Raw genomic sequence first — 27,639 nt, 5'->3', positions numbered from 1 at the left:
TGTATCCAGTAAAAAGTTGTCTTAAACAAAGAAAATGTGTTTCAATCCGATCTCCATTTAATTCAAAAACCAACACACGTCGCCTTAAAAGTAATTTACAACAGTGTGCGGAGACTCTGGGCCACAAGGTGGTGAGGGAGTGCAATCAAAACAGATCCTCCTCATAGCATCTTTAACCTCACTGCTCCCAGTGCTTTCAGTTTCAAAAGCTTCCCAAGTTTGTGATGACCTGTATCAAGAGCAGGGGCTTTGAAATCAACCAATTAGAACCAAGTATTTAGCACATCTGTGTAATGAGAGCTTTGTAACACAGTGAAGTCTTTAATGAAAGATAATTTTACAACCAGACATCAAAGCAGCGTTTGAGCAGCACAGATAAGTACGTTTGGTCTAAGCCTCGCGTTGAGTTCTCAGCATGATGCAACAGCTGATATAAAGAATCAGCTGAACTGTGGGTGATATACTTCCAGAGAAATGAGGTTATGTAATCCATGCAGGGAGCAGTGCGTGCAGCTATATCATACATATTGCTTAAATCTGATCTGTCTGGTGATAGAGGCTGTGAATTGTTGTCATTATAGACCCACTGAGGGGATTGCATTATGTAATTTTTGATGCTGTGCTCTGCCTAGAGCAGGCTGCAGGAGAACAACAGTGTGTCGATGTTTCTATGCTATCAAGCTGAGTTTGCATTCTGCTCACTCTGCGTCTGCAGGGCTGTGTTGCTATGGCAGTGTGTTGTATTGCCAAGTTGTTTGATGTTTGAAATGTATTTGTTTCTCTTTTATTTTGATGAGTGACCTGTGAGGAAATATTTCATGACAAACATATAAAGTGTCTGATTCCAGTCTGCAGCTGGAGTTTCACGTCTTACATATGAATTTACCTCCTTGTCTTTTTTTTGTATTTGCCCCCCAGTACCCATGACGGGCTTCACGCAGAGAGCCACCATCGACCCAGAACTCAACGAGATCCACGTCTTGTCTGGCCTCAGCAAGGACAAGGACAAGCGAGAGGAGAACGTCCGCAACTCCTTCTGGATCTACGACATCGCACGCAACAACTGGTACGATGGAGATCAACAAACACACACCAGCAGCTACAAAAAGAGAGCCCTCGCCCACACGCAGGGGAGGAAACCCTTTGAATCGACTTCTCTTTGTAGCCCCCATCACTACAAACCACAACAAAAACAAACACACACTCACTTTTCAAGATTTGTCACATTTCAAGGCATTTCCTGACCTCTCAGTCCTCCACCAGGGAACAGAGTGTTCCCAGTGCATCTGTGTGAATGTGTGTGTCTGCATGCGTGTGCGTGTGTCATGTTTAGATGAGTGATTGTGAAAGAACAGGCTGCAGCCCTCACTGTTCCGGTACATTGACTCCAGTAGCTGTTCTTGTACTTGGTGTCCAGTGAAATCAGTCAGTCAGACACTTGCAGCGTTATGATGACGTGTGCATGTTTCTCTTTGCTCATGTGTGTGATTTTTGTGTGTGTGCATGCAAATAAAGACTGAATTAGTTTCTTTCACGAAGGCTGCAGGAAGTGAAAAGTATTTTTCTTCACTCCACCTCCTTTTTATTCTGTGCACGTTGCTGTTCAGGTCGTGCGTGTACAAGAATGATCAGGCAGTGAAAGAAAACCCGAGTAAAGCTCTGCAGGAGGAGGAGCCGTGTCCGCGCTTTGCACACCAGCTGGTCTACGACGAGCTGCACAAGGTAGCACGCACACACACACACACACACACACACACACACACTCTCACACACCATCACACAGTGTTCATGAGAATCACTCAAATAGTAACACTCCCAAACACTTCACAGAGGAGCTCCATCCAAGCTTTTGTCAGATTTTAATTCATGCTGCATCAGATTAACACTCACACATCTGGCTCCTCTTCTTCTGTTACATCACAATTACATTTTTTTTATCCTCATTGTCAGAAGATGAAAGCACAACACACTGAGGCTACTGATGCCTTAACAAAGCTGGTGAGAAAGTCCAAATTATGGTGTGGATTATGATTCATTGGTAGCTGAAACTTTTTGGGATTAGAAATTAGGAAAAAATAATCCTTTAAATGAAGTTATTTGACTTTAGATAATCTGATTTAGATCAACCCCAGTAACTTGTGTTCTAAACTGCTGTGTATCTTGTCAAGTTTTCATATTTATTCCCTCTAATATGGATTAAAAAGGTGTTCAGGTGTTCGAAATTAAATCTGAGGTATCCAGGATAACAGAGTGAACTGTTGAGAAATTGATAGGAAAATAGCTTAAAAATAATATCCTGAAAGAAATCCCTAAGCTAATACGGGCTTTTGTACTTCTGCGTTAAATAATGGCATTTGAACGTGACTTCACAATCGGGAGTCCGCTGCTTCTACCTCTGTTTAACATTAATAAACAAGGATCTGACTGTCACTACTGTCAATAAAGAGGAAGAAAATCTGTGTTCCTGTCAATATGATGGTCCTCAGGGTTATAATTATGAGTCTTTTGAGAAAGATGGAGACCAGGAACAGGGCAGGATTATGAGCCGTCATGATAAAGCCCATAGAGAGAAAGACTGAGAAGTCTATCCACTGATCTAGAGTCACAAAATCACGACTTAGCTATGGTAGCTAAGCTCAGCTCAGGTGTCAGCGGGGTTGAATCTTTGTCAATCTCCGGTATCCCATCATGAACTCCATCCATAGACTTTATAAAATAGACTCCATGGTATCAATTTTCCTGTCGAGAAATGGGCACCACAGACGACTGCATTTCAAGGTAGAAACCAAGTCCCGTCTTGTCAGCTGCACAAAACAAATCCGAGCATGAAAGCTAACTGAAAAAGTGGACTCAATGTCCTGTTAAGCTAGTATTTCGGCCTCCATCCATCCAAAAGCATCTGAATCATCTTAATGAATGGTTAAATTAAATAATGCTTTGGAAGAAACACAATAAACATGACCCAAAATGTCTGATCTCACTCATGACAACCTGTTATTCACATTGGCTTAAAGTAGAGTAAAGGAATTCGAGTCCCTGTTCTTACATCAAATGACACGATGTTGAAAAAAGAACGTTTTAAACAGCTATACCAAAAGCAACCACTGCCATTATCAGACCATGTTAAGTGTTAATTAAAAAAAAACAGTAACCTGCAATATGCCCTTTGATACTAAGATGTATTTCTCCTGTGTTTCCAGGTGCATTACCTGTTCGGTGGAAACCCCGGGAAGTCGTGTTCTCCCAAGATGAGGCTGGATGACTTTTGGTCCCTCAAACTGTGTCGGCCCTCCAAGGAGTATCTGCTCCGCCACTGCAGATACCTCATTAGGAAGTACAGGTCTGTATCAGCGAGTCTGTCATCTCCTCTGCACGATACTTGCTGCGTGTTAAACTGATAAACCAATCAGATACACCGCTGTGTGCCTCAACGCTGAAGTTATTAAACTGAAGGACTTTGTCCAGCTGTGACCAAATCATACAAACAGATTTAAACCTCATTTTAATAAACCTGCCAGAGCAGTACGATTTGTATCAGGGTTGGTTCCTGAGTGTGTCCTCTTTATCTTTTAAGAAGTGATTTAAAGTTACAGAACATCTGAGAGTAATCCCACGCATTTTCACACTTTAACCTCAAAATTCAAAATTTCCAGACCAGCAGAAAAATCAAGAGTCAGAAAAACCTTCATCCCTTATTTATGCAATAAAGACCATAAGTTTACACCAGTCATCCTGATAGATGGTGAAAACAGACAGAGTTTGGTTCAAGAAAGTGAGTAAGGAGGAAACAGCTGTTAAAACAAGTTGTAGTAATGACATTTCATGCATTGATGCGAATAAATCACAAAACTCAACAGGATCATTTTAGATACTGTGTTTTAAGATCCTTTTTTTCTTATTTTTGCAAAACTGTATTTGTCTTCCTCCAAAGAGGAAGTAGCTTTCATATCAGAAAATATTTTTAACGCGAAACAAAATCTCACGTCTGTCTCACTCAGAAGCTTAGGGTTCATCTCTGCTTTGACGCTGCTGCCATCTAGTGTTTGCTAGTTGTAACTACAGCCCTGCAGTGTGGCAGAGTGTGTCTAACCCAGATGTGATCTGATTTCGCAGGTTTGAGGAGAAAGCCCAATCGGAGCCACTGAGTGCACTCAAATACCTGCAGAATGACCTTTCACTGACGGTGGACCACACAGACCCTGATGAGACCAAAGAGGTACAGGATAAGCGGAATTATGAATGAGAAAACACTGAAAATGTAACAGGGTTGAGACATCTGCTTCATTTGCAGGCAGAGAGTTGCAGCTGAGGCTTCACCTCCTGCATTTTTGTCTGTTCAGTGTGATCTGTGTCTCTGATGTTGGTGTTGTGCTTCAGTTCCAGCTTCTGCCTTCGGCTCTGTTCAAGTCCAGTTCAGATTTCATCCCCTTAGGTAAGAACAATCTCTGTCCACTTAAACAGCACCTCTGCTATCAGATCAGGACATGCTTTCAGTTTCTTCTGTGCTACCATCAGATCAAAATGTTATACCAACCAGTTCTTAGGTTAAAGACGGGAAACCACTAATCTAAAGAAATATCTCCCCTTCCTCCTCTTCATTCCTCTTTCTCCCCTCTCCTTAGGTTTCTCAGACGTGGATCAGACGTACGCTCAGCGGACGCAGCTCTTTGACACACTCGTCAACTTCTTCCCGGACAGCATGACTCCACCTAAAGGAAATCTAGTAGACCTCATCACGCTTTAGCCCCACCCACTCACCCCTGCCTAACCACCTCATCTGCTGGACTGACTGAACACCTGCCCATCCCTGCATCTGATGAGACAGAGGACCAGAGACCAGTTATTTTTCTATCTCTCTATTCCTGAACCCTGCTAGTGGGATAACTCTTAGTCTCTCTGGAACTGTTTCCTGACAGTGAGGTAAACACACACATAAACAACACTTGAACGTGACTGAAACACCTGAAGTGTGTGTTTTCCTTCTCCCAAATTTCCCCATTTTCTTTTCCTTGGTAATGAAGGTATCTTGGAGCACTCAAAGCCTCTCTAAAATCTGCCAAACATCGCCTCTGGTTCTCTTGTTTTTTTCCCCTCGGTAGAAAAAAAAAAGGCCAAAAAGGAGGATCTATTCTTGTTTGCTGTCTTTTCCTGGAGTTTTCCCTTTTCTTTTTCTCTCTAAGTGTTGGATTTGAGCTTTGTACCCACACAGACGCCCACACATTCACCTACAGGCTGTCAAAGCCAAACAGATGAGATGAAGTTTGTCTGATGAGGCCGGTTGTTGTGAAAGATTGGTTTGAGATGGCGGTGACCATGACACAGGATACGATTTCAGTCCACACAGCTTGAAAAACGCTCTTCTCCTTTTGGTAAAATTTCTGCTTTGGGAAACTTTGAGCAGCCGGGTCATTTTTTCTGTAGCACTACTCATGAATGTGACAGCCAAAAAGAGTCAAAACGTGTAATTACGGAGGAATTATTCTATGAGATAAAGTTTAATATATATCTAAATATTCTTTATGTATTGGTTTTGGTTTCTATCCCTGTAAATCTGCCTGGTGAAGTTTGGTTTCACAGGTTTGACTTGTTTCCCCTCAGTTATGAATAGACTGTACAGAAGATGTAAATACGCATATAGGACTTTTTGGATTGAACAGATCTGTGCTTCTTAAAAAAATCAGGGTCCACTTATCCTAACTTTCTGGCTCTACCATATAACTAAATTATTATAACTTATTGGACATAAATTAAAACGATTGGTGTGTGAATGAAGTGCTGGTGCCAGTAATACGCTTGATGACTTAACAAAAGGTTTTTCTATGTCTATTTGTTACAGTGTGTGAGCACGATTATCCAAACGTGTGATGAGTTGGTTGAATTTTCCCTTTTTGCCACAGCTATCCAAAACGCGACCCTGATAGGATTTATAAAATGTGTTTAGTAGAACCTGCCTAGCCTCACGTCATCCTTTTATACCTTTAAGTCTCAGATATTATCTCATTTCTACCGTGGCCACTTGACAGTAATTTGACAAATGCTTTCAAAACAAAAATAAACAGGATGTGTTGAGTGTTTGTTACAGCATGACATGACACGAGGAATTACAGAGGTTTGTCGTCACTTTCATGCAGACTGAAATATCTTTATAAATATGCAACAGATTGAGATACACTGTCCTTTCCTTTAGGGACGTTTGCTTACTACTAACTGAGAGAGTTTGTTATCACTACAATTTAATCGCTTTCTACCAACCAATCAGAGTCGAGGATTTTCACTGACCTTTACATTGAATTCATTTTACAGACACACACAGTTTATCTAAATTTAACAGAAAAAAACTGTAAAACAAAAAACATTTCCTGTAAAAACGTCTTGCTACTTGTTAGATTTTTGTTACCTCACATTGAAATCCAAACACGAGCAGAAAATAACTTCCAGGTTATTGAGTGCATTAATCTGGACTTGAGTATCCTGGCTCTAGCTGCAGGCTTAGCACTATGTGCCAACACAACTATGCAGTTACTCACCATGTTACCAGATGAGGCTTTTTCCTGTTTCTGAAAATGGAGCCATGTTGTTTACGTGCACAAACACTGAAACATACAACTTTGAGGAGAGGGTGTTGTGCTTCTGGCTTCACTGTTGCAGCTTTACATGATTTATCTCTGTCTGAGATATTTTCTTTTTAGCTGCTGACTCTTTCGATTTCTCCAACATATTGACACATAGCGGTTTGAAAATCTGCAAATGCTCAGTGTGAACATCAGCATTATTTTATATCCATGTTTAAACCATGTGAAAGCAAAACACCCTCTCTTCAGATAACTTGATCAAAAGCAGGATACTCAAGTCCGTACAAACACACTCAGTATTCAGGAAGTGAAAATGGTTTTCTCAGATGAGGAATGAGACACCTGCTCGTTTGTTTGGCTGTTCTTTATCCAAATGAAAAGAAGATACTATAGACCAAGATCCTTATCAACAGAGAAACTCTAGAGTGATTTTCCAGATTTTAAGAAAAACGTGAGAAAAGAAACAATTTGTGCCATAAATCACTAAAAAGGTCAAGACTGCATTTTATTCTCTTTAACATTAAAATATAATGTTAGAAAATATTTCATGACAGGTGAGCAACAAATTGAGTCTCATTGAAGAAATCCAAGAACACAGGTTGTCTTACGCCAGAACAAAGCCCTGCCTTTTGTCTTCCATGACCCTTAATAAGACACTACCTAGGTGTCTTTCAACGGATACCCTATCAATGATCAGCTTAAAGCAACAATTATATTAAACAGCTGAGACACAGTTGAACCAAAGTCCAGTTTGGATTTTAATGTTTAGGATCAGATCTGCGACTACCTGTGAGCTTAAAGAACACTGAAGTCAGCGTTTGGTCAGAATTGTGCTGGAGAATTTGTGTTGTGAGGATCTGTTGTGACTTTATTTACTAAGACTAAAGAGACATGAACTGAATCCCTCTGTATCCGTATTGTACTTATTAATGCTTAAAGGACAACACTACTGTTCAGAAGATGTAAAGACATGATGAGCCAATACTGCAAAACACACCCACACTAACTGGACTCACATGTAAGCAAAGAATCTGCTTTTCCTTGAAGGTAAATCTTTGATTTAGTTTGCAGACATGAGAAAGATGTAATGTGATCTATCAGTGTCAAAATACATATTTAAAGGTTCAGTGTGTAAGATGATTGGCAAACTATGTCTCATATGTACTTGTTTTCATCCAGGTAGTAATGCATTGTAAGCAGCAGCTGTCAATAGGAACAAAAGCCCTAAGACATTTTGTCTACAATGACAGAAAAAAAAACACAACTATTTTAAATGCTGTCCCCTTCTGTTTATCAATGATGTTGTTTTTACGGTAGCCCAAAATGGAGAAAACAAACAGATCCTCCAGTTTTAAGCTTCAAATTTTGGATTTTTGCTTTCATTGTCTTGATCATTTTGTGACTATATTTACAGCTTTAAACAGGACCACAGTTTCAAAAGCACATTCTGAAAAAGACTTGAAACCAGCGATAAGGAACGTGAAGTTACTTGGAAAATGTTAACTGAGGTACTGAAGTAAGACACAAGTCCACATCAGAGTAATGAGTTGAGTGGAGTCACCTCCTGCTGGCCATTTGGCAGAATGCAGGTCTGAATCATACACACTGCCCCTTTAGGCAGATAATTGTAGGATGTTGGTTTAACAGAAACAAAGGTAGTGACAGCAGTGTTGTCCTTTGTCTGAATGGCATTGTGAGAGGATTTATATTAAGTACTTTTTTTTTTTTCATGGTTTCAGGTTTATATTGTTGCTTTCGACACTGACCAAGTACCACTTCCAGTAACAGCACTATTGTTAAAACAAATCCGACTCCTCTGGAGGTTGTTCAATGTTACGATGAGTGCTCTGCTGCAGTACCTGTCATCCCGCCTCGTAAATAATCTGTTCCTGTAATCTGCATGTGTCATGTTTACATAAAAACTTTAGAGTTAATCAGTCAAATAGAGAAGACCTTCCTCACAGAGCGACCTTCCTTAGAGGTGTCTTGGACATTTTATTTCTTTGTAGGAGGAGGAGGCTGGAACCTGAGCTCTGTCTCCTCTGGTATGTTTTTTTTTTCTTTTGTTTTTGACCCAGGGCAAAAATTGTTGCGTTCAGCTTGGAAAATTAATTGCCCAAACAAGTGAGGGATTATTTATATTTTGACAACACTTAGGGCTCATCATGCTTGCCGTAGCATTTATTTTTGTTCGTTTTGTGCCAGAAGAAAACTGATGAAAAGACTTTAAGAACGCACCTTGGTGAGAAAAAAAAAAAAAAACACAACACAATGCCAAATACTACTTTTCTTTTTGCTCTTTTCGGGTAGGTCTCCACACAACAACTTTTGCTGGATGATTTGTTATGATTTTGTACTGTTTTCTTTCTATCTTGCCCCTCTCTGGACCCCTGGGTGGGACTCTGGAGTTTTCAGGCCGGTACCCTCCGATCAGTGAGCACTACTCTGTGGATACAGTGAATGTGTAGAAAGCCTTGTAGTATTGCATTGTATGTAATGTATATAATGAATAAAGATTGTATTTTGTTCAGCTTTTCTTAATTCTTGTCTCTGTGGTGTTTCCTCTAGTGGCCACATGTTGTTATTACAGGCAGCTCCAGATAAAAAGAAATTCACAGTGGGGGAAAAAATCTTCCTTTTATTTGCAAATCTGATCAGGTAAAACAACAAGACCGCCAAGGCAATCAACAATTTACAGCTTCCAGTGTGTCAGACCCCTGTTGTTCGCCTTCCGCAGCAAACAAACCATAAATACATAAAATACTGATAACGTACTTTGGTGAAAACAGCACAGCTATAGAAAAACAAAGTGAAAGTATAGACACGCAAACACACAATTTAAAAAAAAAATCAAAGCAGGATTGGAGTGCCCAAGCTGATGGATTCACTTGTATATAAGTGAATATATATTAACTTCTTAATGGGTGAAAAGGGAAGACGATCATTAAAAAAATCCAAAACGACAAACAGAACTGTGCACAGGCTCAGCTGACAGGCGGCTTTAATGTGCCTACAAGTCTTCAGCTTCAACAGCGGTGAAAAAATACAAATATTTACAGTTTACTTCACTTATCGGTAAAAGAAGAGGCATCAGCAGTCCAGTATTATTCATTGTCTACTTTGTTTAACTGGCAGTGGAGCTGACACTTTTGTGTTTCTTTTTGAGAATGAGAAATGAAGAGATTTTTGCTTGAGAAAACACTGCTCTTCCTTGTAAAAGTACATTTTCACATTATTTAAGTAGTTTTTTGTCACTGATGATTACCTCGCAAAGTCAAAGCAGAAAGTGAAAATGAGAAGTGAGGTTGGAAACAGTAAAAATCCAGCTACAGTTTTCTAACAGACACAAAAAATATGGGTGTTGTAAAACTTTCTGGCACTGTGATGTTTTTCCTTTAAGGTCAGGCTTTGTCACTTGGTGTAAATCTTAAAGCCTAACAATCTACCTAAATCTATCTGAATCCTGCTTCATTTTCCAGGAGTTTCTTCTGTATGTTCTTTTATTTATTTATTTATTTATTTATTTATTTATTTTTGCTACCTGAGGAGGTTGAACAGTAGATCTACAAAATACAAAAACTTTTCTTGAGATTGTTTCCTCTTGCAGAGAAAAAGGTCATGTTCAACGAGTTTCACTGAATAAATTCCAGTGCTGTATCTGTCTTTAGAAAAGTTTGCTCAATTTTAAAGAGTAACAGAGATTACTGACAAAATAACACATCATACCCAGTTTTCAAACCTTAAGATTGTCCGAGTTACATCTGATCCAGCTGCACAGAGACTTTAATCTGGATTAATCTTGATCACTACTAGCCAAAAGTTTTAAGAGCACCAGAATTTTCCAGTTTTCTGTTAGAATTCAAACGGTTAAGTCTAAGCAATAGTTTGAAATGAAAAAAGGTAAATAGTGAGCCAAAGGTGGCTACTTTAATCAGTCAAAAGTTTAGCCTATGTTTCAGTTCTTAAACTGATTCCATAATTTGTTTTTGTTTTTATTATTTCAGTTGTTTATTTATTCAAAGAGATAATCAGCTGCATAATTTTCAATAAGAAATGGAAAATTTGGCCATGCTAAACCTTTTGACCAATACTCTCTAAAGATGACTAGTTTCATTCGAGAATGCAAACTGTACTTTTTGTTTACAGGGGGCACCAGAATCCACTGAGTTATCCAGACACTAACTTTTGGTAAATATATATTATCTGTTTATGTCAATGGGAGAAATATTTTACTTTTTTTTAGTTGATCAGTTTGATTTATCTACTCTGTCAATGGCAAGATTAAGAATTTAAAAACCAAAATGTTTTGTTTTTTTAAGTTTAAGTAGCAGCATTGTTGTAAGAAAAGGTTTTGTTTGGTAAGTTAAATCCCATTTATTTCCTGTAATCCAGCCTTCTGCTGGGAGCTTACATTTTATATCAAACATGTCCCACTCTTATTCTAGAGCTCTGAAACTAAAAGTTTAACCAGATTCAAAACAAGATCTTAGATGATGCCATAAACTCTGTTCCTTAATCCAATCAGATCATTTTGAACAGCTGGGCCCTGAGAGAGCTTTGTCAGACGTTGTTATAGAGTTATTTCCTACGCTGAGAAGAAGGTGTTAACAATTTTTTGTATATAGATATTGATATAACCAGAAAAAGAGCTGGTTGAAGACAGGATGATTAACTTTCAAATTTGCATTTCAATCTGCACATTTTTGAAAACATATATTCACATTGCTTTTGGCTTTTTATTATCCTGTATGTATGGGAAGCCAATTGGATCAAAAGTCAAGGCTTGCTTTGATAAGTTGTTTTTCTTTTAATTGCAGCGCAATTCAATTTGTTCCCGCATGAGTAAAAAAAAAAATGTCACATGTACAAAATAATATTAATAATACACTTGTGTTTTGTTCCTTTAGGATTTCTGTACTCCAGTTAGTATGTTGCATGTTGATTAAACTTCATTTGTCCTGTTTCACAGCAGAAAGGCAGCAGTCATGTGTTAAGTTTCAGCAGGAACTCGGGCAGTTCACTACGGTAAAATCACCAGGACGCTGTGAAGGATCCTGAGGTCCTCTCGTCTACGTTAGTAACTCTAAAACCACAGAGGCAGCTGATGTCACTGTTCCCTTTCTTTCCTCTTAGCATCCTCTAACTCTTTATTGATGTAGATTAAATAAAAAAAGCTTCATTTACAGCTGCTTGTGTACAAATCAAATATTTGTGAGCCCAAGTTGGAAAACAGGCACATTCTGCTTTGTGTTTTAGGACCTTTGGGCGTCTTTTAGGAATATTTTGGAAGTTTCTCTGTCGGACGTCACACTTGAAGAACATTTATGTTTATTTGAGTTGTATAAAAAGTGTTTAGGAAAAAATGTAATCAGTTTGGTGGACTTTGTAAGAATGCTTTTGAGCTCCTGAGGTCAGCGTATGATTTGATTAGAGGGTCATACTTATAAAAATAGAAGTGAATGAAAACATCAATATGTGGGCTTGTTTGTTTTAAAAAAAGTCTTCTTCTCCAGAAACAAGAATCTCCAGCAGCCAGGTTCTGTTCTCTTCTTCCTCCTCCTGTTTTTCTCTTCCTCTCTCCTCAATCTTCTGTCCTCGTTTCTACAGGTGAGTGTCCTCCTCATCAGGTATGTCCTCCTTCAGCAGGTTGTCAATGGGGACGATCCAGCTGTCATTGAACTCTCCATTCAGCGCCATCTTCTTCTCCTGCATCTCCGGCTGCACCTCCATCACCTCCAATGTGGGGTTGTCATGGTATCCGTTCTCCACCGTGTGCAGCTCCTCCGTCAGGTGTTGCTGCAGATAGAAAGAAAGGACTTTTCAGTCTCAGCTAATGTGTCGTCTTGCACTTCACATTACAGGCTACCAGTGCCAGAGGGAGCAAAGCAGCCACAGAGCATCACAGAAACACCGCCATGCTTTGCTGTAAGGCAGCGTGTTCTGTTCAACATGTCTCACTCAGAGGGCGTCTCCTCTTACCTGGTTCTCGTGGTAAGGTTTGCGGTGGTGGGAGGCACAAACGGCGAGGATGACAATCATGATCAGCAGGGCTCCACAGGACGCCAGGATGGCTATCAGGGTTTTATTATCTGTTTGTTTCTTTAAGGAGAAAACACAAGACATTTAACGAACTGTTGCTTCTGTTTGATTTATTAAAGGGGAGCAACCAAAGCAATCCTTCATATCTCACCCTGGTGATTTCTTCATAAATCTGAGTTGCCAGGTTGGTTTTCACTGCAACAGAAAGTTTTATTTAGTACTTACTTGAAAAAATAAGAATCTTAAGGAGAATTCAGGATCTGCCTTACCTTTTCCATTTATCTCCACACAGTCAAACTGAATCTTCTCGTTGTGATGCCGGTAAGTCAGGGTGCAGTTTCCATCCTCCATATTCACCATCAGCTGCCTGCACACCTCCACCAGCTCCTTCTTTTCCTCTTTCTGAGGTAAACATACAACATCACATTAGTCAAAGTCCCCTTAGTGTGGATCATCACTGATTCTTTTTGTCTTTTAGAGTTTGTAAAGAAGGTGAAAGGTGTGGCAGCTGAGGTCACATCTTCCTGTGGGGTGATGTGAGGATTATTTCTGGTGCATGATGGAGGAGCACAGCTGCATCGGCAGCCAGACAGAGACAGAGAGGGTGAGTTTATGAAAGAGGTGTGGGAACGTAGGAAACTAGTGAAAGGCAGGAAGGGTTCTCACTAAGACACTTTTTCCACCCTGCGACTGGAATCTGTTTTTTATAGTGAGCTTCACCATTTCCTGTCTGCTTGCTGAAATGTCCGAGTCTGGACCACTAAGAGGGAACCCCCAGAGGAGGGAAGTCTGAATGTTGTTTTCTGCTTTTATTAAGGAAGGATTTGATTTGTTTATTTATTTTTTTTAAACCCTTTCAATATTAGTGTCATGTTCATATTCTGCACTCCATTGAAAATAATATAAGTCAGGAAAACTAGGCCCTGATCAGGACCATGCACCCTCCACACATAGGAGATTCTCTGCTTTTTGTTTCATCTCTACACCACATTGGACCAAGTCCTAGTCCCAAATCACTCTGCACTGTCACATACCTGTTAGAAGTTTTTCAAGTCTGAACTTGTGTTTTTAAAACATCTGTTGTCTCTGAAATAGCTATGTCCAAATCTGATGGTCCAAATATTTCTACAGTGCCTGCTCATCTTAATGGAACAAAACTGTAAGTAAATCATTTATTAAATCAGTAAAATTATCTTCAAATCAGTGTTATTTTTCATTTTTTCGGGGGTATCTACTCCGGTGGATCAATCAGGTCAGACTTGCTCCTGATTGGTCGAAAAAAAGGATTCGCTGATGTCGGCAAATCCCCAAAATCCGAACAGCTCATTCTAGGTCAGGATTTTACATTCACAAGCACTACTAAGTACATGTTTTGTCATTAAATGTCACATTTTGTTGGCTGGGAGGAAAGCCAAAGACCCACAAATTTTACAAAAAAGACTTAATAAAGTGATTTTTGCATAATATGGGACCTTTAAGTTAGCTGGAACAGTGAAAAATATGAGTTTGTATCAAAAATATGCTTTGAACAGGCTAAAACAACATGCTTAGTGTGTAGTTTGCATTTCTGTTGGTGTCATAGTATTTTATATGACATTTCATCCATTTTTTAACCAATTAAAGTATTAGTCCCATTAAACTGTCAAATGGTCTTACCAGAAAAGCATGATAAGTATTGAATAATTTACCTTCCTGGAAGTTATGCAAGTGTACTGATGAAGTTATTTATTATAATTTATTTTTATGTGATAAAATCTCACAGTATATTTAAAATATTTAATTTCTAAACCTGACAATGTGGGTCTGTTGTACTGAGCAAGTCACTATGCTGTAGACGTCAGTGTTTTCTCTCTTTTATGGTTTTAAATTTCACAGTGTAGCAGACTGATGAAACCATATTTATAGTAACTTTTCTGCAAAATATCAAATTTTTATGTGAAGCATCAGTTACAGCAACTGACTAGTGAACAGGTTGGATAATGAGCAGAATAGTGAGCAGGTTGTTGTACTTATTAGAATCCTAGCAGAGTGTCATAAAACCCTGACACATTATACATAATGTGTTTCTGCATTGCTGTGGTATCTGATATCATAAAATACAGATAAATCATATTTTAAGCTAGTTGAAATGCTCTCTGATTCTTTAGTCACTGCTCTGTTTCTCTTTTTTCCCTTTGATTTTTATGCTTTAAATCACTTTGAATCACTTTAAATCTAGCTTTTTACAAGTAGCATGACATTTTCTCCAAGGATTTCCTGATACTACGCAAAATTAATCTTGCTCTCCACACATTGCAGGTCTCCAGTGCCAGGAAAAAAGCAGCTGCAGAGCATCACGGAGACACCGCCATGCTTCACTGTAAGGCACTGTGTTCATTTCAACATATGATTCATTTCTTTGTTCCAAGACACACAGCTGTTTTTTGTGGTCACAGTGTTGGTCACTCAAGTTGTTGAAATTAATTCTGCAAAGTATGAAAAATGTATTCATGCATCGTCTCATTTTGACCTTTCTTACTTAATAATTTAACTCACAGGGGCAGAAGTTTAACATACGACCCAAGCATGGTAACTGCATCCTCAAAGGGCATGACGGCAGATTATTAAAAACAACAGATCTTATTGTTTTCGTTCTCCCTGCAGGATGTTGCGCAGTAAATCAACATCTTTAATTAGACTGAACGTTTGGGAGTAAATGTCAGAGAAGAAAGGAGTGGAAGGGTGCGGGTCTGCCTCCCATGAGCGGGACAATAGCAGAGGTTTGAGGAGAGTCGAAGCAGGAACTGTGTTTATTATCACATGGACTGTTCAGGAATAGAAACATTCTGATGCAGATTTAAAGACAGAAAAGTACAAATGAAGTGAAATCTTACCTCCTTTCCTGCATTTAGAGAATACTGTAAAAAAAGGAAATAAATCATCAGTGAAATGTATGAAAATCATTTTTTTTACGAGTAGAAAGGTTCAAAACACACCTGGAACTTTTTGGTCTGAGCATCTGTGAGGGTGTTGATGGTGGTCAGGGGGGCAGTGGCTTCTGTTCTGGTCCCTGAGGTCTCTGCTGACTTGGTGGGGGGGTTGAGGGTGGTCCCCGTGTTCACAGGAGGCTGCGCAGTCCTTGATGCTGTTGGCTGCCCGTTTGTTACTGTCACTGTTATTTTCTCTGTATCTTCAGAAAAAAGAAGTATGACTACAGTAAGAACACTGTGTACAAGTGATGGTTTAGTGATGCTTTCTTAGCCAATCAGAAACAACCTTTTATAAACTCTCATAGATTCTGTTTCTGTAGCACTTTTACAGAAATTAAATTTAATTACTTATTTTGTCTTTTCAATCTTGACCAAGAAAACTTACTTAAGTCAACTCTGACTATTAAATATTTGATGTAAATGTGTGTAGAGAGAAAAAAACTATCCATGGTGTTTACAATTCAAAAAATGATTTACCTTTTTTTTTTTTTTTTTTTTTTTTTGCTGCGACTCTTTCACAGATAACATTAAAGTTAGAGACACTGTGAAAAGTTTTCCTGTCAGGTTGATTCTGGTGACTCCTGTAGATAAAATCTGGAGTGAGAATAAAACTGCATTTCCCATGAGCATCATCACCATCTGATATAAAAATGAGGCACTCTTCAATTCAAATAGATCTTCTTTTTCACTTTTTTTTTTTGTTGTTCAAGACAATATTTTGTAGGATAAAGAGTGATGAAGTAATGTTTTAATTGGTAGCTCTTTACAATTATTAACTGTAAAGTAATGATGACTTTTTGAATCTGTAACAAATGGTATCTTTTGCCCTCTGCTGATAAGTTTCATGACCTCCCTCATAGCTTCTTCTAACAGCCCAAGGTAAACAGGACGGAGGGCTAGAGGACACCTCATTTACCAAAGTTTTGTTAAGTTTTTAAACTTTTAAACTTCCTGAACACAAGATCTCATGTTTTGTCATCCTTGAGTCCAGAGCTCTTACCTCCTTTCCCTGCCTGCTGGCTTGTCTCTGAGTTGATGGCGGTGTGACTGGTGGTTGGCGCCCCTGATGGAGCAGCATCCGTGGAGCTCTTCGTTGTCCCCACATTGTCTTGAACTCCTTGCTGTGTTCCAGGTGCACTCGTCCCACTAAGATCCACACCTGCAACATTTGATGCCTGTGTTGTAGTAGCACCGGTGGTCACTGCTAAACCTCCACTGCTGCTGCTGCCACCGCCGCTGGTGGTGGTTGCAGCTGCGTCCAGAGTCTTGGTTGTAGTGGGGCCTGCAGTGACAGTGGCAGTGGTGGTAATATCCTGTAGAGTGGTAGGAGCTCCTGAGACGATGGTGGTGGGAGCTGCTGGTCGGTCAGTCGGGACGTTGCCTGTAGTAGATTGGGTGGGTGCTGCGTTACTTGTTGGTTTGGCGGGAGCAGCTACTGTGGCACTTGACGTGGGGGCTACAGTTGTGGGTGCCTGAGTCGGTGTAGTGGTTTGAGCATCAGGTGGTGATACAGTTGTGCTAACAGCAGCCTTGGTGTCAACAGGTGGTGAAGTTTGTACTGTGTCTTTGCCAGCTGCCACCACAGTCGGAGAGGCTGTAGAGGTGGGAGCGCTCGATGACACAGGTGGAGCACTGGAACTGTCATCAGCTGTACAGATGTGAAACAGGACGCCTGTAGAGGGAGGAACAGATTTATCACGAAAAGGATGTTACAGTGGTGGAGATTTGACTGATATTAGATTCTATAAATAACCCAGCACATACGCATGGTAAGTTACTATCCTAAAACTGGGGTTCACTGGATGCAGAAAGAGTGGGATAAATCTCTTGATAAATCTATTCTTACAGCTTTTTTGGGTCAAAGTCTTCCTCAACTAAAGTGTTTTAAAGCAGGATGTGATTCAGGGCTGGGCTACCTCTGGTACATATGCTGCTTCAGTGACAACCCCAAACCACCAGCTTGTTTCTATCCTTTTATCCAAACATGGGCACTTTGGCTGGTGGTGACAGCAATAATAGACCCAAGGCTTCAGAAGGACAGTTCATTATAAGTAGCATCAACTCCACAGCATACACTCCAGGTGCACAAAGCCCTGAACCTACACAGAAGCCTGATGTGCAGTGCATCTCTTAAGAGATATAACTGCAAACACTGCAGACCCTAAGTTCTACGGTTGAGAGAAAAAAAAATCGTAAATCGATATATCGGGATTTTTTTGTTTGAAAATAAAAAAATCAGGATTCTTTGTCATAAAAATCTTTTTTTTTTTTTTTTTTTTTAATTCAAATTCTTAATTTCAGTCTTTGTTTATAAATTGGACTGGGAAAAAAGAAACCACTTTTGTCCTGTAGAGGGGGAAATGTTCTCTATGACTCACGTGAAGTTATGGGAAAATATGGCTCCTGATATAGTCTGTAGACATTATCATCATTTAACTTTTTCACATAGTCTGGTGTTAAAAAAGCAAACTAAGAATTGTAAATATCAAAGAATTACGATCTAAATCAAATCAGTACTCCAAAAATTATAATACAATCGAATCCCTAGACTAGCACATCGTCCCAGCCCTACTAAGCTCTGTGACTGGGAAGCAAGGCAAGTTTATTTATATAGCACATTTCAGCAAGGCAATTCAAAGTGCTGTACAGACAGAACAAATTAAAAGAATACAATTCAAATTCAATAATAAAAAAACAGATTAGAATTAATAAGATATAATAAAACAAAATAAGATTAAAAAAAAAAAAAAGTGAAAACAGATTTTATATTTAAGATAAAACTCGCAGTGCAGAGTTGCAAAATTGTCCTATTTTTTTTTTTTAACAAGAAATATTACTAAAATGATTCGTTTAAAGTTTCTAATAAAAGGCAGCTGTGAAAAGGTGGTGGTAGCACTTTAGCAACCCTCCCTGTATCTCTATGCATTATATCTCCTCGAATGTCTTCTCTCTTTAGTACTTTGCAATATCACCTTCTGCTCATCATTTATCTACACCAGAAAACCAAGAAACAAGTTCAGTGGCCATGAAAATAATGCAGGTTAAAAAAACTTCCCTATTGGCTTCTTTTTGAAAATAATGTGTTTTGTTAATTTCTTGTCTCCACAGCCCAAATGTTTTTCAGGGACAGCCACAGCTTCATTTGGAGCTTCTTCAGTCTCATTATGAGCATATTGATAAGCTTACTTAGCCCAACGGTGAGTCTTTAAAGTCAAAGTGGCTCTGTAAGGTCTGATCTAGTCGACCCTTGCTCCTGGACTTCCTGCAGGTCTGACAGCTGTGAGCTTCAGCCTCAGCCCTCCGTCTCCTTCTGTTTCTCTATTTTTAGCACTCAGGACAGGATGCTGCACACAATAAAGTTGGAAGCACCCCACCCGTGACCACGGCCCGTTTGGAGTGCCCCTCCAATAATCCTTGCCTAACTCCAAGTCCTGAAAACAATGGCACACATCCCCCGCACCCCCGTGCTTTTCTAACCTCCATCAACTGATATGACATCCACACACAGCCAGCATACATGTGGAGACACATACACTGACACCTAGCCGCTTCATCCTTGTTGACAGTATGTTTTATTTCCGCAGATACCTTTGTAAAATGTCATCTTTTTCCATCATCCTGTACTCGTTCAGGACTTTCATTCATCTTTCCAAACTTTTCAGCAGCTTTTGTTTTGTGTGACATCAGGCAGCAAACGCTCTTACACTCTGTGCTTTAGACAGTCACTTATGGTTATGTAAAGCTCAGCTGCCCAGACTTCAATTAATATACACAACAGTTTCCTGCAAAACAACATCTACATTTCCCACAGCACATGAATGCAACGGAGACGGTGTCAGCAAAGATCAGATAAGAGGCTGCTGTGGTCAAGTGGAGGCTGGTGGAGCGGGGCCTGTGCAGTCTCTGCAACACACACCATACACACATCACATCATAAACACACACAGTTATCAGCTGACTGCCTGTAGAAACAAAGAGAGACGGACTGTCAGGTTCTCCTTACAGAGGAGGACTCTGATTTGAACAAGTGTGCACGCCACGCTGGCTGTGTTGACACTTAACGACGGCGTGTAAGATTTTACAGGAGCATGAATGGTCAGACTTTGTGTCATTAGTGTAACTTTCTCCTTATTAAAATCAATTCTTCAAACATGTTTATAAACTCCTCAAGGGTAAAGTAGCTTGAAGCAATTTTTAGTAAATACAAATGAAAAAATACTGGAGACACAGATGCACAAACACCTACAGGCAGTTTTAAGTGACAAATGAGCCCAGAGAACATGTTTTTGATCTGAGAAAGGCCCCAACTTTTTGAGCTTTCAAAAATTCTCCTTGAAAAGTTGATTTCTATTTCAACTTAATTCCTTTATATTCAGAGAGGACAGGACAGGGGGAAGTGCAGGAAACCAGAAGACAGAGTGGAAAGGGATGTGTTAAAGAGGAGCTGCAGGTCCACTGAAAAACACTAAAACCAAAGGCAGCATGTATGTCTTATTTTAAGTTTAAAAAAACGTATTAGACTTACTGTAATCCACATTTGCCTGCCGAGTCTAGAAAAAAACACTTCTTATAAGATGATTAAAGAAAATTGACACCTAAATAGTTTGTATAACTCTTAGTGGGATACAATTCTGACAGAAATAATACAAACACTTTCCTCGATTTCGATTTTTGCTGTGTTGAAATTGAACCTGGCCTGATTGTTTGATAACCATATGCTCTACGTCAGTGGTTCTCAAACTTTTTTCAGTGATGTACCCCCTTTATGATGTTTTTTTTTCTTTTCTTTTATTCTGCCAAGTACCCCCTAACAAGTGCAAACAGTTTTGCTTGGAAAAAAAAGTTAAAACACTGCACTGTTCTATAATATTAAGTTTATTAACTTAAACTCATATAGTAGTCAAACATTGGATGAATAAATTGTGTTAAAGGAATTTTACTTGGTTGCTATTTTGACTAGAACTCCTAACCTTCATAAAAGAAAGAAAGAAAGAAAGAAAGAAAGAAAGAAAGAAAGACCACTAAGGACAGTCATCTACAGAATCTTTTTTTGTGAACACTACACATTTACAACGTTCTGCAGATATTTCCTTCAACCATGTTGCTGTAAGTATTTCCAGCATGACATCATGTGAAGGAAACTCAGGCTGGCTTAGAGTCAGAGTTTTCCTGAGATGATGCACAGATTGAAGTTGACACAGTGACCGGATCTTTCCTGTTAAAAGCTTTTAAATACCAGGAATCCCCCCCAGCCCCAGGTGAGGTGTGGCGTTTTCCTCCCTCTGAACCCTGCTGACCCTCTGCTGTCACTGATGCATCTGTTTCTCACTGGGCGACAGCACCGGCTGATCCGCTGCTATCAGTACCAGAGCTGTTTTTACCTCACCCACACATTCCTCCATGAAAACGCACACACACACACTCACACACACATCAGCACCTGTACTCTGTCAAATCACCATCACTGCCTCCCTCTCACTTCAACACTTCATGCATCTTTTCTAAACCCTGGTTTGTTTACTTGTAAAAACTTAACCAGCTGCTGACTTGGGAAAACATCAGCCTCATTTCTTTATAGAAGACTTCTAAAAGTGACAAACATAAGTCTGCACTTGTTTCTTCAATTTGACACTTGTAAAAACCGAAACAACATTCCAGTAGTTTAAAACAGAGCTTACGTTGCTTGTTACTGACTTTTTGTCTGAGTGATTTGTAGATAAGCTAACTTTAAGACTTTATGTTTTTCAATATTTTAAACATGGATAAAAAATATCAATGATGAATTTCCATGCTACACGTGTGCAGATTTTCAAACCACATGTTCATATGTCATAGAAATCTACCTGTAAACTGATCTGTCTGTCCTACAAGAGCTTCATGAGACTTACTGAAATGATGAGGTCATTGCATGAGGCCTTTCTAACTGGTTTATGATACGTTGGAGGGCTGAGCCGCCATCACTGAGACCTACCCAAACAGGCCTCCAGAGGCCTGGCCAATCAGAGCGAAAGGGGTTTGTGGAAAGGGAAGTTTTAAAGAGACAGCAGCTAAAATGAAACATTTCAGACAGAGGCAAAAATACGGCTTTCCTATAAAACCAGAGTGGAAAAAATAGGGATTTAAAAACTAGCTATAGATCATGTAAAACTACTTAATAGCTACCAGAGGGACAGTATGGACTAAAAGCCCAACACTTTCATTTTACCAAATTTTCTTACTGGGATTAATGAAGTTTTTTTGATTTCTGATTTAACGTCCTTGAGATAACAGAAGTAGAGCTTGTTTAACAGCCATTAAAAAGGAAGTTGTGATTTAGAAAAGATCAGTGTTATCGGTATTTGGCTCTTTTGTAGTGTGTTTAGTTTTGAGACATGAGAGGAACTCTTAGTTTGGAAACAACAAACTAAAAGTTTGCTCACCATGTCAGGATTCTAGTTCCCCTAATCACCTGTTCACTATACATTATCCTTTATCTATTCTAGGAAGCCTTCGAATTTAAAGTCGATGCACTGCTGTAGAAAACAAGCATTCCAGTTTAAAGCTGGTATTTGTTCCTCTGACTATGACGCTTACTTTTCTGTTGTTGTTGTTATTCTGTTTGTCTTGGGGTGTGTCCTGCTCCGGTGGACTGTGAGGGGGTCAAACAGCTGAGGGTGTGAGAACCAACCTGCTGTCCTTTCCCTGGCTCTTCTTTCTGTTTCTTGGCTCTCCCCGGAGACAGGAAACACTCTGTTGATTTAATCCTGTGTGTGAATTCTAATTCTGTCAAAAGTCTCGACTCAATCGACCTACCACTTTGGTGCGGTGCCAGCCTTTCCTATTGTTCTTGTCTCAGTTTATGGACCATACATTAACATACAGAAGGAGACTGCGTACGGCTGTCAACGTCCATTTGAAGATGTTTGGGCGACACGCTTTTTCATGTGCCATGAGATCTCACAGAAGCTTGTGCAATTATACAAGACTTCAGATAATCAACAACCTTGGAGGGTGACTCACATTGTCCACTAGCTATCACAGTGAAAAATAACAAAAAACAAGGAGTAGCTTATGTGTGAATAACACCAAAGTCTGATATTTTTCAATTTTTCACTTGTATCTTGGTATGGTTTTGTTTATGTTTGCTGCCATGCTTGTATGCTGCATCATCCATAGACTGTAAAAAAAAAAAATGGACGCCATCTTGCTCAACTTGAAGTGAGGTCACCACAAAAACTGCTCCCCCTGGTGGCTGGCTGCAGTATGGGTCAAAAAATCTGTCTCCCCAGTCATTCCAGATGGGCTGTGGTCAAACTTTGCAAATTTAATACACCTTGTAGAAATATTTCTAACGTCCGATCGTTGTTATGATTTGAAAATATCATTTGGCTGCCTTGTATTCAAGTCCTCATTTCAAGAAGTCAAGAAGTGATTAGACTCTGGAAAGAAAAAAATTATTATTATTTTTCTCACCCAGCTCCACTCAGATTCTCTCAGAATCCCTCATAGTCTCTACTGCACAGATCCTGGTTGCACATTGGCTGCCAATGGCGGCGCCTGTGATGGGGGTATTTTGGCTTCAAAACCGTACAATGGTAAATGGTGGGGCCACACTGTCCACTCTTCATACAGTCTATGGCATCACCTGGTTGGTGACATCTCCCAGCTCACTCCTTTAACAATGAGGAATATTACACATGTAATATTCACATTTCCAAGAAAAGAAAGCTCTGCAGTAAAACATTGTGGTACAGATACCACACACTCTTGGAGACTGATTGGACAAAGAATCGGTAACCACATCCTGAAATCAGATCAAACTCCTTGACCATCGAGAGACGGGATGGCTTGAAACCGTCTGGCTGAGATCTCTGATTTCATGACATGAATCAGGCCCTGTAGGAAGCAGAGAATCTGAATCACTCTTGAGTAAATATCATTAGCTCCAGAAATGTACCCTCCCATTTCTCCATCCTCTACCCTGGTCTACCGCTGAAGCTGCTCTTAAGTCGTCCTCCGGAGTGTGACGGTGGTTGGCCTGATTTCACTCAGACTATGTGCATGTCCAGAGGAGGTCAAGGGGTCCTCTCTGCCTCTTTGCCCTCCCTCCAGGAGGTCCTACTGTTTGCTTCCAGGGCGTCACCCCCATCCTGTCCGGTGTGAGAACCTCCGCCCGCACACATTAAAGGAGAACGACAGAGCAGCCTGAGGGTGGAGACGGGTTAAATTGTCTTCCCTTCCTGGCTGCCATGTTGTAAACAAATGTCCCCATGAACACACACACAGCGCCACACACACCGGAGAACAGACGAGACAGTTTTATTGCTCAAGGCCTCACAAGATACTATTGATATCATTTGTTCCCATTCAGCCGCACGGCCATTAGGGATGTCCAGCGCTGATTTTAGACATGTCTTGCTTCCTCTTTAACTCCAGATGAGGTTAAAGGGTCTGATAGTTCAGCTATGGGAGGCCGTTATGTCCTCACATATTAAACTGAGGGGACACTTTCTCTAGGTCAGTGTTTCTCAAAGGGCGCAGGTACAGGTCGAAAAAACCAAGGACAGCCCGTTTCGGTAAAAGCCTGATCCCCAAAGTTATAGCCGCCCTTAACAGCAGGCCCCGCTGATCTGTCTGACCAGCCTGTCACTGATGTTTTTCTGTCAATGTCCCACTGTTATGTTTTTGATGTCTGTAATGTGCAATGTTTGTTGTTATTGTTTGATGTCTGTGATGTGCAATGTTTGTTGTTATTGTTTGATGTCTGTGATGTGCAAAGTCTCTTTCTGTAATGTACAGTCAGTGAAAATGAATATCCCTACGGGACCAATAAATCTAAATCTAATCTAATCCAAATTTTTTCAGACCAAGGACCACTTATTCCCCAGAAAACTGTTGCGGACCACCACGAGCTAAACAGCCCCAGAACAACACCCCAGAGAACAAATTCATATGCTATAAACTCGGATCATACATGTTACAACTTGCTAGGGCTGCAGCTAACGATTATTTTGAAAATGGATTATATGACAATTATACTTATGATTAAAACTGTACATTTTATTTCTTTAATTCCCTTTAATTAGAACAAGTTTTTTCAAAATGACAGAGACCAGAGTAAAAAAGTGCACTCATTTCCTCATAGTTTGGTGTTTTGTTTATTTTCTTTTAGAATGAGGGAGAAAATGGACCGCAAAAACTGAGTATAACTACATTATTCAGACATTATTCCAAAATACTTAAAATTTCTAGTATTTAAATACTTGAGTACTTATATTAAATTAAATTACTTAATGCTTTTATGAACCAATTTTTGTAGATTTTATCAATTTGCGTAGTAGCCCAACAACTTGCACCCCCACCCCCTCTTTTTTTGTGAATGTTCCATTAAAAAAATACAATTTCCTCACTGTCTTTGCGGACCACTAGGGGGCACTGGCAGACCACTAGTGGTCCGCGGACCACGATTTGAGAAACACTGCTTTTGGAAAGTGCTGTAGTTAACTTCTTCAGTTTAGTTTCACCCACAGTTTTGTGGTGATTCAAACACTCCTAATAGTGCTCTGTCTGCCTTTTACCCACTGATACATCAAGTTGCGCCTGCATGCTTCGCTCAGAGGAAGTAACTCAAATCCAAAGTGTTTTTGTGATACTTTATTTTAACACTGACATCATTTCACATTTTTTTTTAGTCACTTCCAATATAAGTTATTGGTCAGCATCTCACTGAATCCCTCAGTGTGTTTTCACTCTACATAAAAATTTCATGTGACACAAAGAGCATGTTACTTTTGACTTATCAACGGGGCCATTAGGGAGTTCAAAAGTGCACTGGAAAAACAGAAATTTTATCTAGTGTTTTATCTTATTTTCATTAGAAAATGTCTTTTTTAGTCTTGATATGAGCCACATTCACCTGACCAGTCAAGAAAAATGTCTCATTTCAAGTTATTCAAAGACAAAAATGAGGTCTGATCTGAAATCTACCAATGCAACAAGAGAAAAGTTACTTGTATTAAGACATTATTCTAGTTTCAAGCATTTTTTTATGCAAATTTTTCTTCTTCCATTGGCAGATTTTCTTTACTTGTTACAAGCAATTAAGACCTCGTTTTTGTTTTTAAATAACTTAAAAGAAGACATTTTCCTGGACTGACTAGTTAAATTTGTCTTATACCAAGTAAAATAAGACAATTTTTACTTATTTTTACTTAAAGTTAGACCAAAATACTTAATAAGATTTCAGTTTTTGGACGTGCCTTTTAGAAAACCGTGGTGCTACTTTCTAACACAGCAGCTGCTAGAGCAGAGAGACTTAGCCTCAGGAACCAAAACTGAATAGCATGCACTCAAAATATTTAAGATATTTTAATTTTTGACAGGAATTGCATTAGGAAAAAAACATGTTATAATTTGATAGAGTGATCAAAAAGATTGATTTTACTTGCATTTCTTTAAGGAAAAAAGACTTTTAAAGAAACTGGATGTGCATAAAGTGTCTTAAAAGCCCAGCAGGAGAGAAACTATGCTGGAATCAGTGAGTTTAAGGCCTCACTTTGTAGTTTCAATTCTTTCCAGCATGATGTTAACTCATGGCTCAATTTAAGAAAAAGGAAAGCTGGGGCTGGAGATGCTTTAGGACACAGTTACCTTATTATTGAATCTTTAAAAGAATGAAATCTCCACCAGCACAGTTTCTGAGTGTGTGTCAGATGTCCGTCCATTTTTCTTGACCCTGTGACTGTAACTCAGTCAGATGTGCGTCTGAGCATGAACATGCACTACAGAGAGTAAATAAATAAATGTAGCTGTCGCCTCAAAGCCCCATCAGGACAAAGCAGCCCTGTTAGCTTGCTGACAGCCCACACAAAGACTCTCCAGCCCCCACGTGCAGCCATGCAAGCACAGGCTGCTCCCTCAATGCAGACCTCTGCTGCAAACCGGACCTTTAGGAGCTCCGCCGCCCCCCCAAATCCTCATCCCAGGGAGAAGGGTAATTCAGCAGGGGGGAGGAACAGAGGGAGGGGTCTTTACATTGTGAGGGAGGAGAGGAGCTGTGAATGTAAGAACACTCTGCAGGAATAAATGAGAGACAAGTGAAAGGGAGGAGCCAGGGAGGAAGGGGGAGAAAGTAAAGAAGGGTTTGAGATGCCGTAAATCTAACGGCCACATGGAAGTGACCACACACACACACACACACACATACACACACACACACACACACAAAAAAAAAACACAGTAAAAGCCTAGCACACATTATCCTCAAACAACACACTCCCTGTCCTTGGAAACCAGTCTGGTATGCGTGTTTATGCTAGCTGTGAGGTGCACTAATGGTAAAAGTTCAATGTTAGCGCAACACACACACACACACACACACACACACACACACACACACACACACACACACACACACACACACACACACACACACACACACACCTCTGGACTGACAAAGCTTCTTAGCTTAATCTTATTCCGCTGATGTTTTTAAACAGGATTTTTGGCTAGAAAGACAGAAAAAAATTATTTTGAACAATTACGATTTTAAAAAGGAAGTTTTAATGTGCGAGATTAAAGGGGAAAAAATATTCACATGAGTAAAATTGAAAAAAAGGTCCAAAAGTACAAAATGAAAGTTAAAATTAAGTCATGATGCAGTAAGTTTAATTTATAAAATTAAATTTCGTTGTTACAAGGCAAGATTCTTTATATAGCACATTTCAGCAAGGCAATTCAAAGTGCTTCACAATCAGAACAAATTAAAAGAAAACAATTAAAATTCAGTTAAAAGGCATATTGAAATTAATAAGTAAAACAATAAGATTAAAAGAAAAAAGTTAAAATAGATGTTAAAACAGATTTTAAGAGAAAAGTTAAGGACAAGGGTTAAGTTAGAAAATAAAGTCACAATGCAAAGAATTTAAGTCAAAGTAAATTCTGTATTTTAGTGTTTTAAAGTTGAACCACTGGCAAAATGTTACAAATTTATCATGGAAAAAAGGTTAAATTAAGAGCTTAAATTAAAAAAAAATTAAAGTGATGCAGAATAAAAGTTGTTGTCAAGTTTTACTGTGATG

At 39.4% G+C, this 27,639-nt stretch overlaps 2 protein-coding genes across 3 annotated transcripts in view; one reads left to right on the top strand and one right to left on the bottom strand.

Moving 5' to 3' along the window:
• The window catches only part of mkln1 (muskelin 1, intracellular mediator containing kelch motifs), a 32,812-nt gene extending 23,699 nt beyond the window's left edge, over positions 1-9,113 (top strand). For both annotated transcript variants that reach the window (XM_074697953.1, XM_074697952.1), the window contains exons 13-18: positions 919-1,066; positions 1,608-1,722; positions 3,201-3,340; positions 4,114-4,216; positions 4,378-4,432; positions 4,623-9,113. In XM_074697953.1, coding sequence (XP_074554054.1) covers positions 919-1,066; positions 1,608-1,722; positions 3,201-3,340; positions 4,114-4,216; positions 4,378-4,432; positions 4,623-4,744 — 683 coding nt within the window. In that variant the 3' untranslated portion in view covers positions 4,745-9,113. The remainder of the gene's footprint in view (positions 1-918; positions 1,067-1,607; positions 1,723-3,200; positions 3,341-4,113; positions 4,217-4,377; positions 4,433-4,622) is intronic.
• Positions 9,114-9,198: 85 nt separating this feature from the next.
• Positions 9,199-27,639, bottom strand: part of podxl (podocalyxin-like) — a 27,094-nt gene continuing 8,653 nt past the window's right edge. Inside the window, exons 2-8 of the mRNA XM_074697954.1 lie at positions 16,581-17,252; positions 15,587-15,780; positions 15,485-15,508; positions 12,881-13,013; positions 12,763-12,806; positions 12,552-12,671; positions 9,199-12,368 (exon numbers count right to left, since the gene is read on the bottom strand). Of these exons, the coding sequence (XP_074554055.1) occupies positions 12,174-12,368; positions 12,552-12,671; positions 12,763-12,806; positions 12,881-13,013; positions 15,485-15,508; positions 15,587-15,780; positions 16,581-17,252 (1,382 nt within the window). The 3' untranslated portion in view covers positions 9,199-12,173. The remainder of the gene's footprint in view (positions 12,369-12,551; positions 12,672-12,762; positions 12,807-12,880; positions 13,014-15,484; positions 15,509-15,586; positions 15,781-16,580; positions 17,253-27,639) is intronic.

Source organism: Halichoeres trimaculatus, unplaced genomic scaffold (genome assembly GCF_033239565.1).
Source record: "Halichoeres trimaculatus isolate MK-OKI-2021-1 unplaced genomic scaffold, fHalTri1.1 fHalTri1_scaffold_21, whole genome shotgun sequence".
Lineage (NCBI taxonomy): Eukaryota > Metazoa > Chordata > Actinopteri > Labriformes > Labridae > Halichoeres > Halichoeres trimaculatus.
The sequence above is the reverse complement of the archived record's forward strand: the minus strand, read 5'-3'. Positions and strand labels throughout refer to the sequence as shown.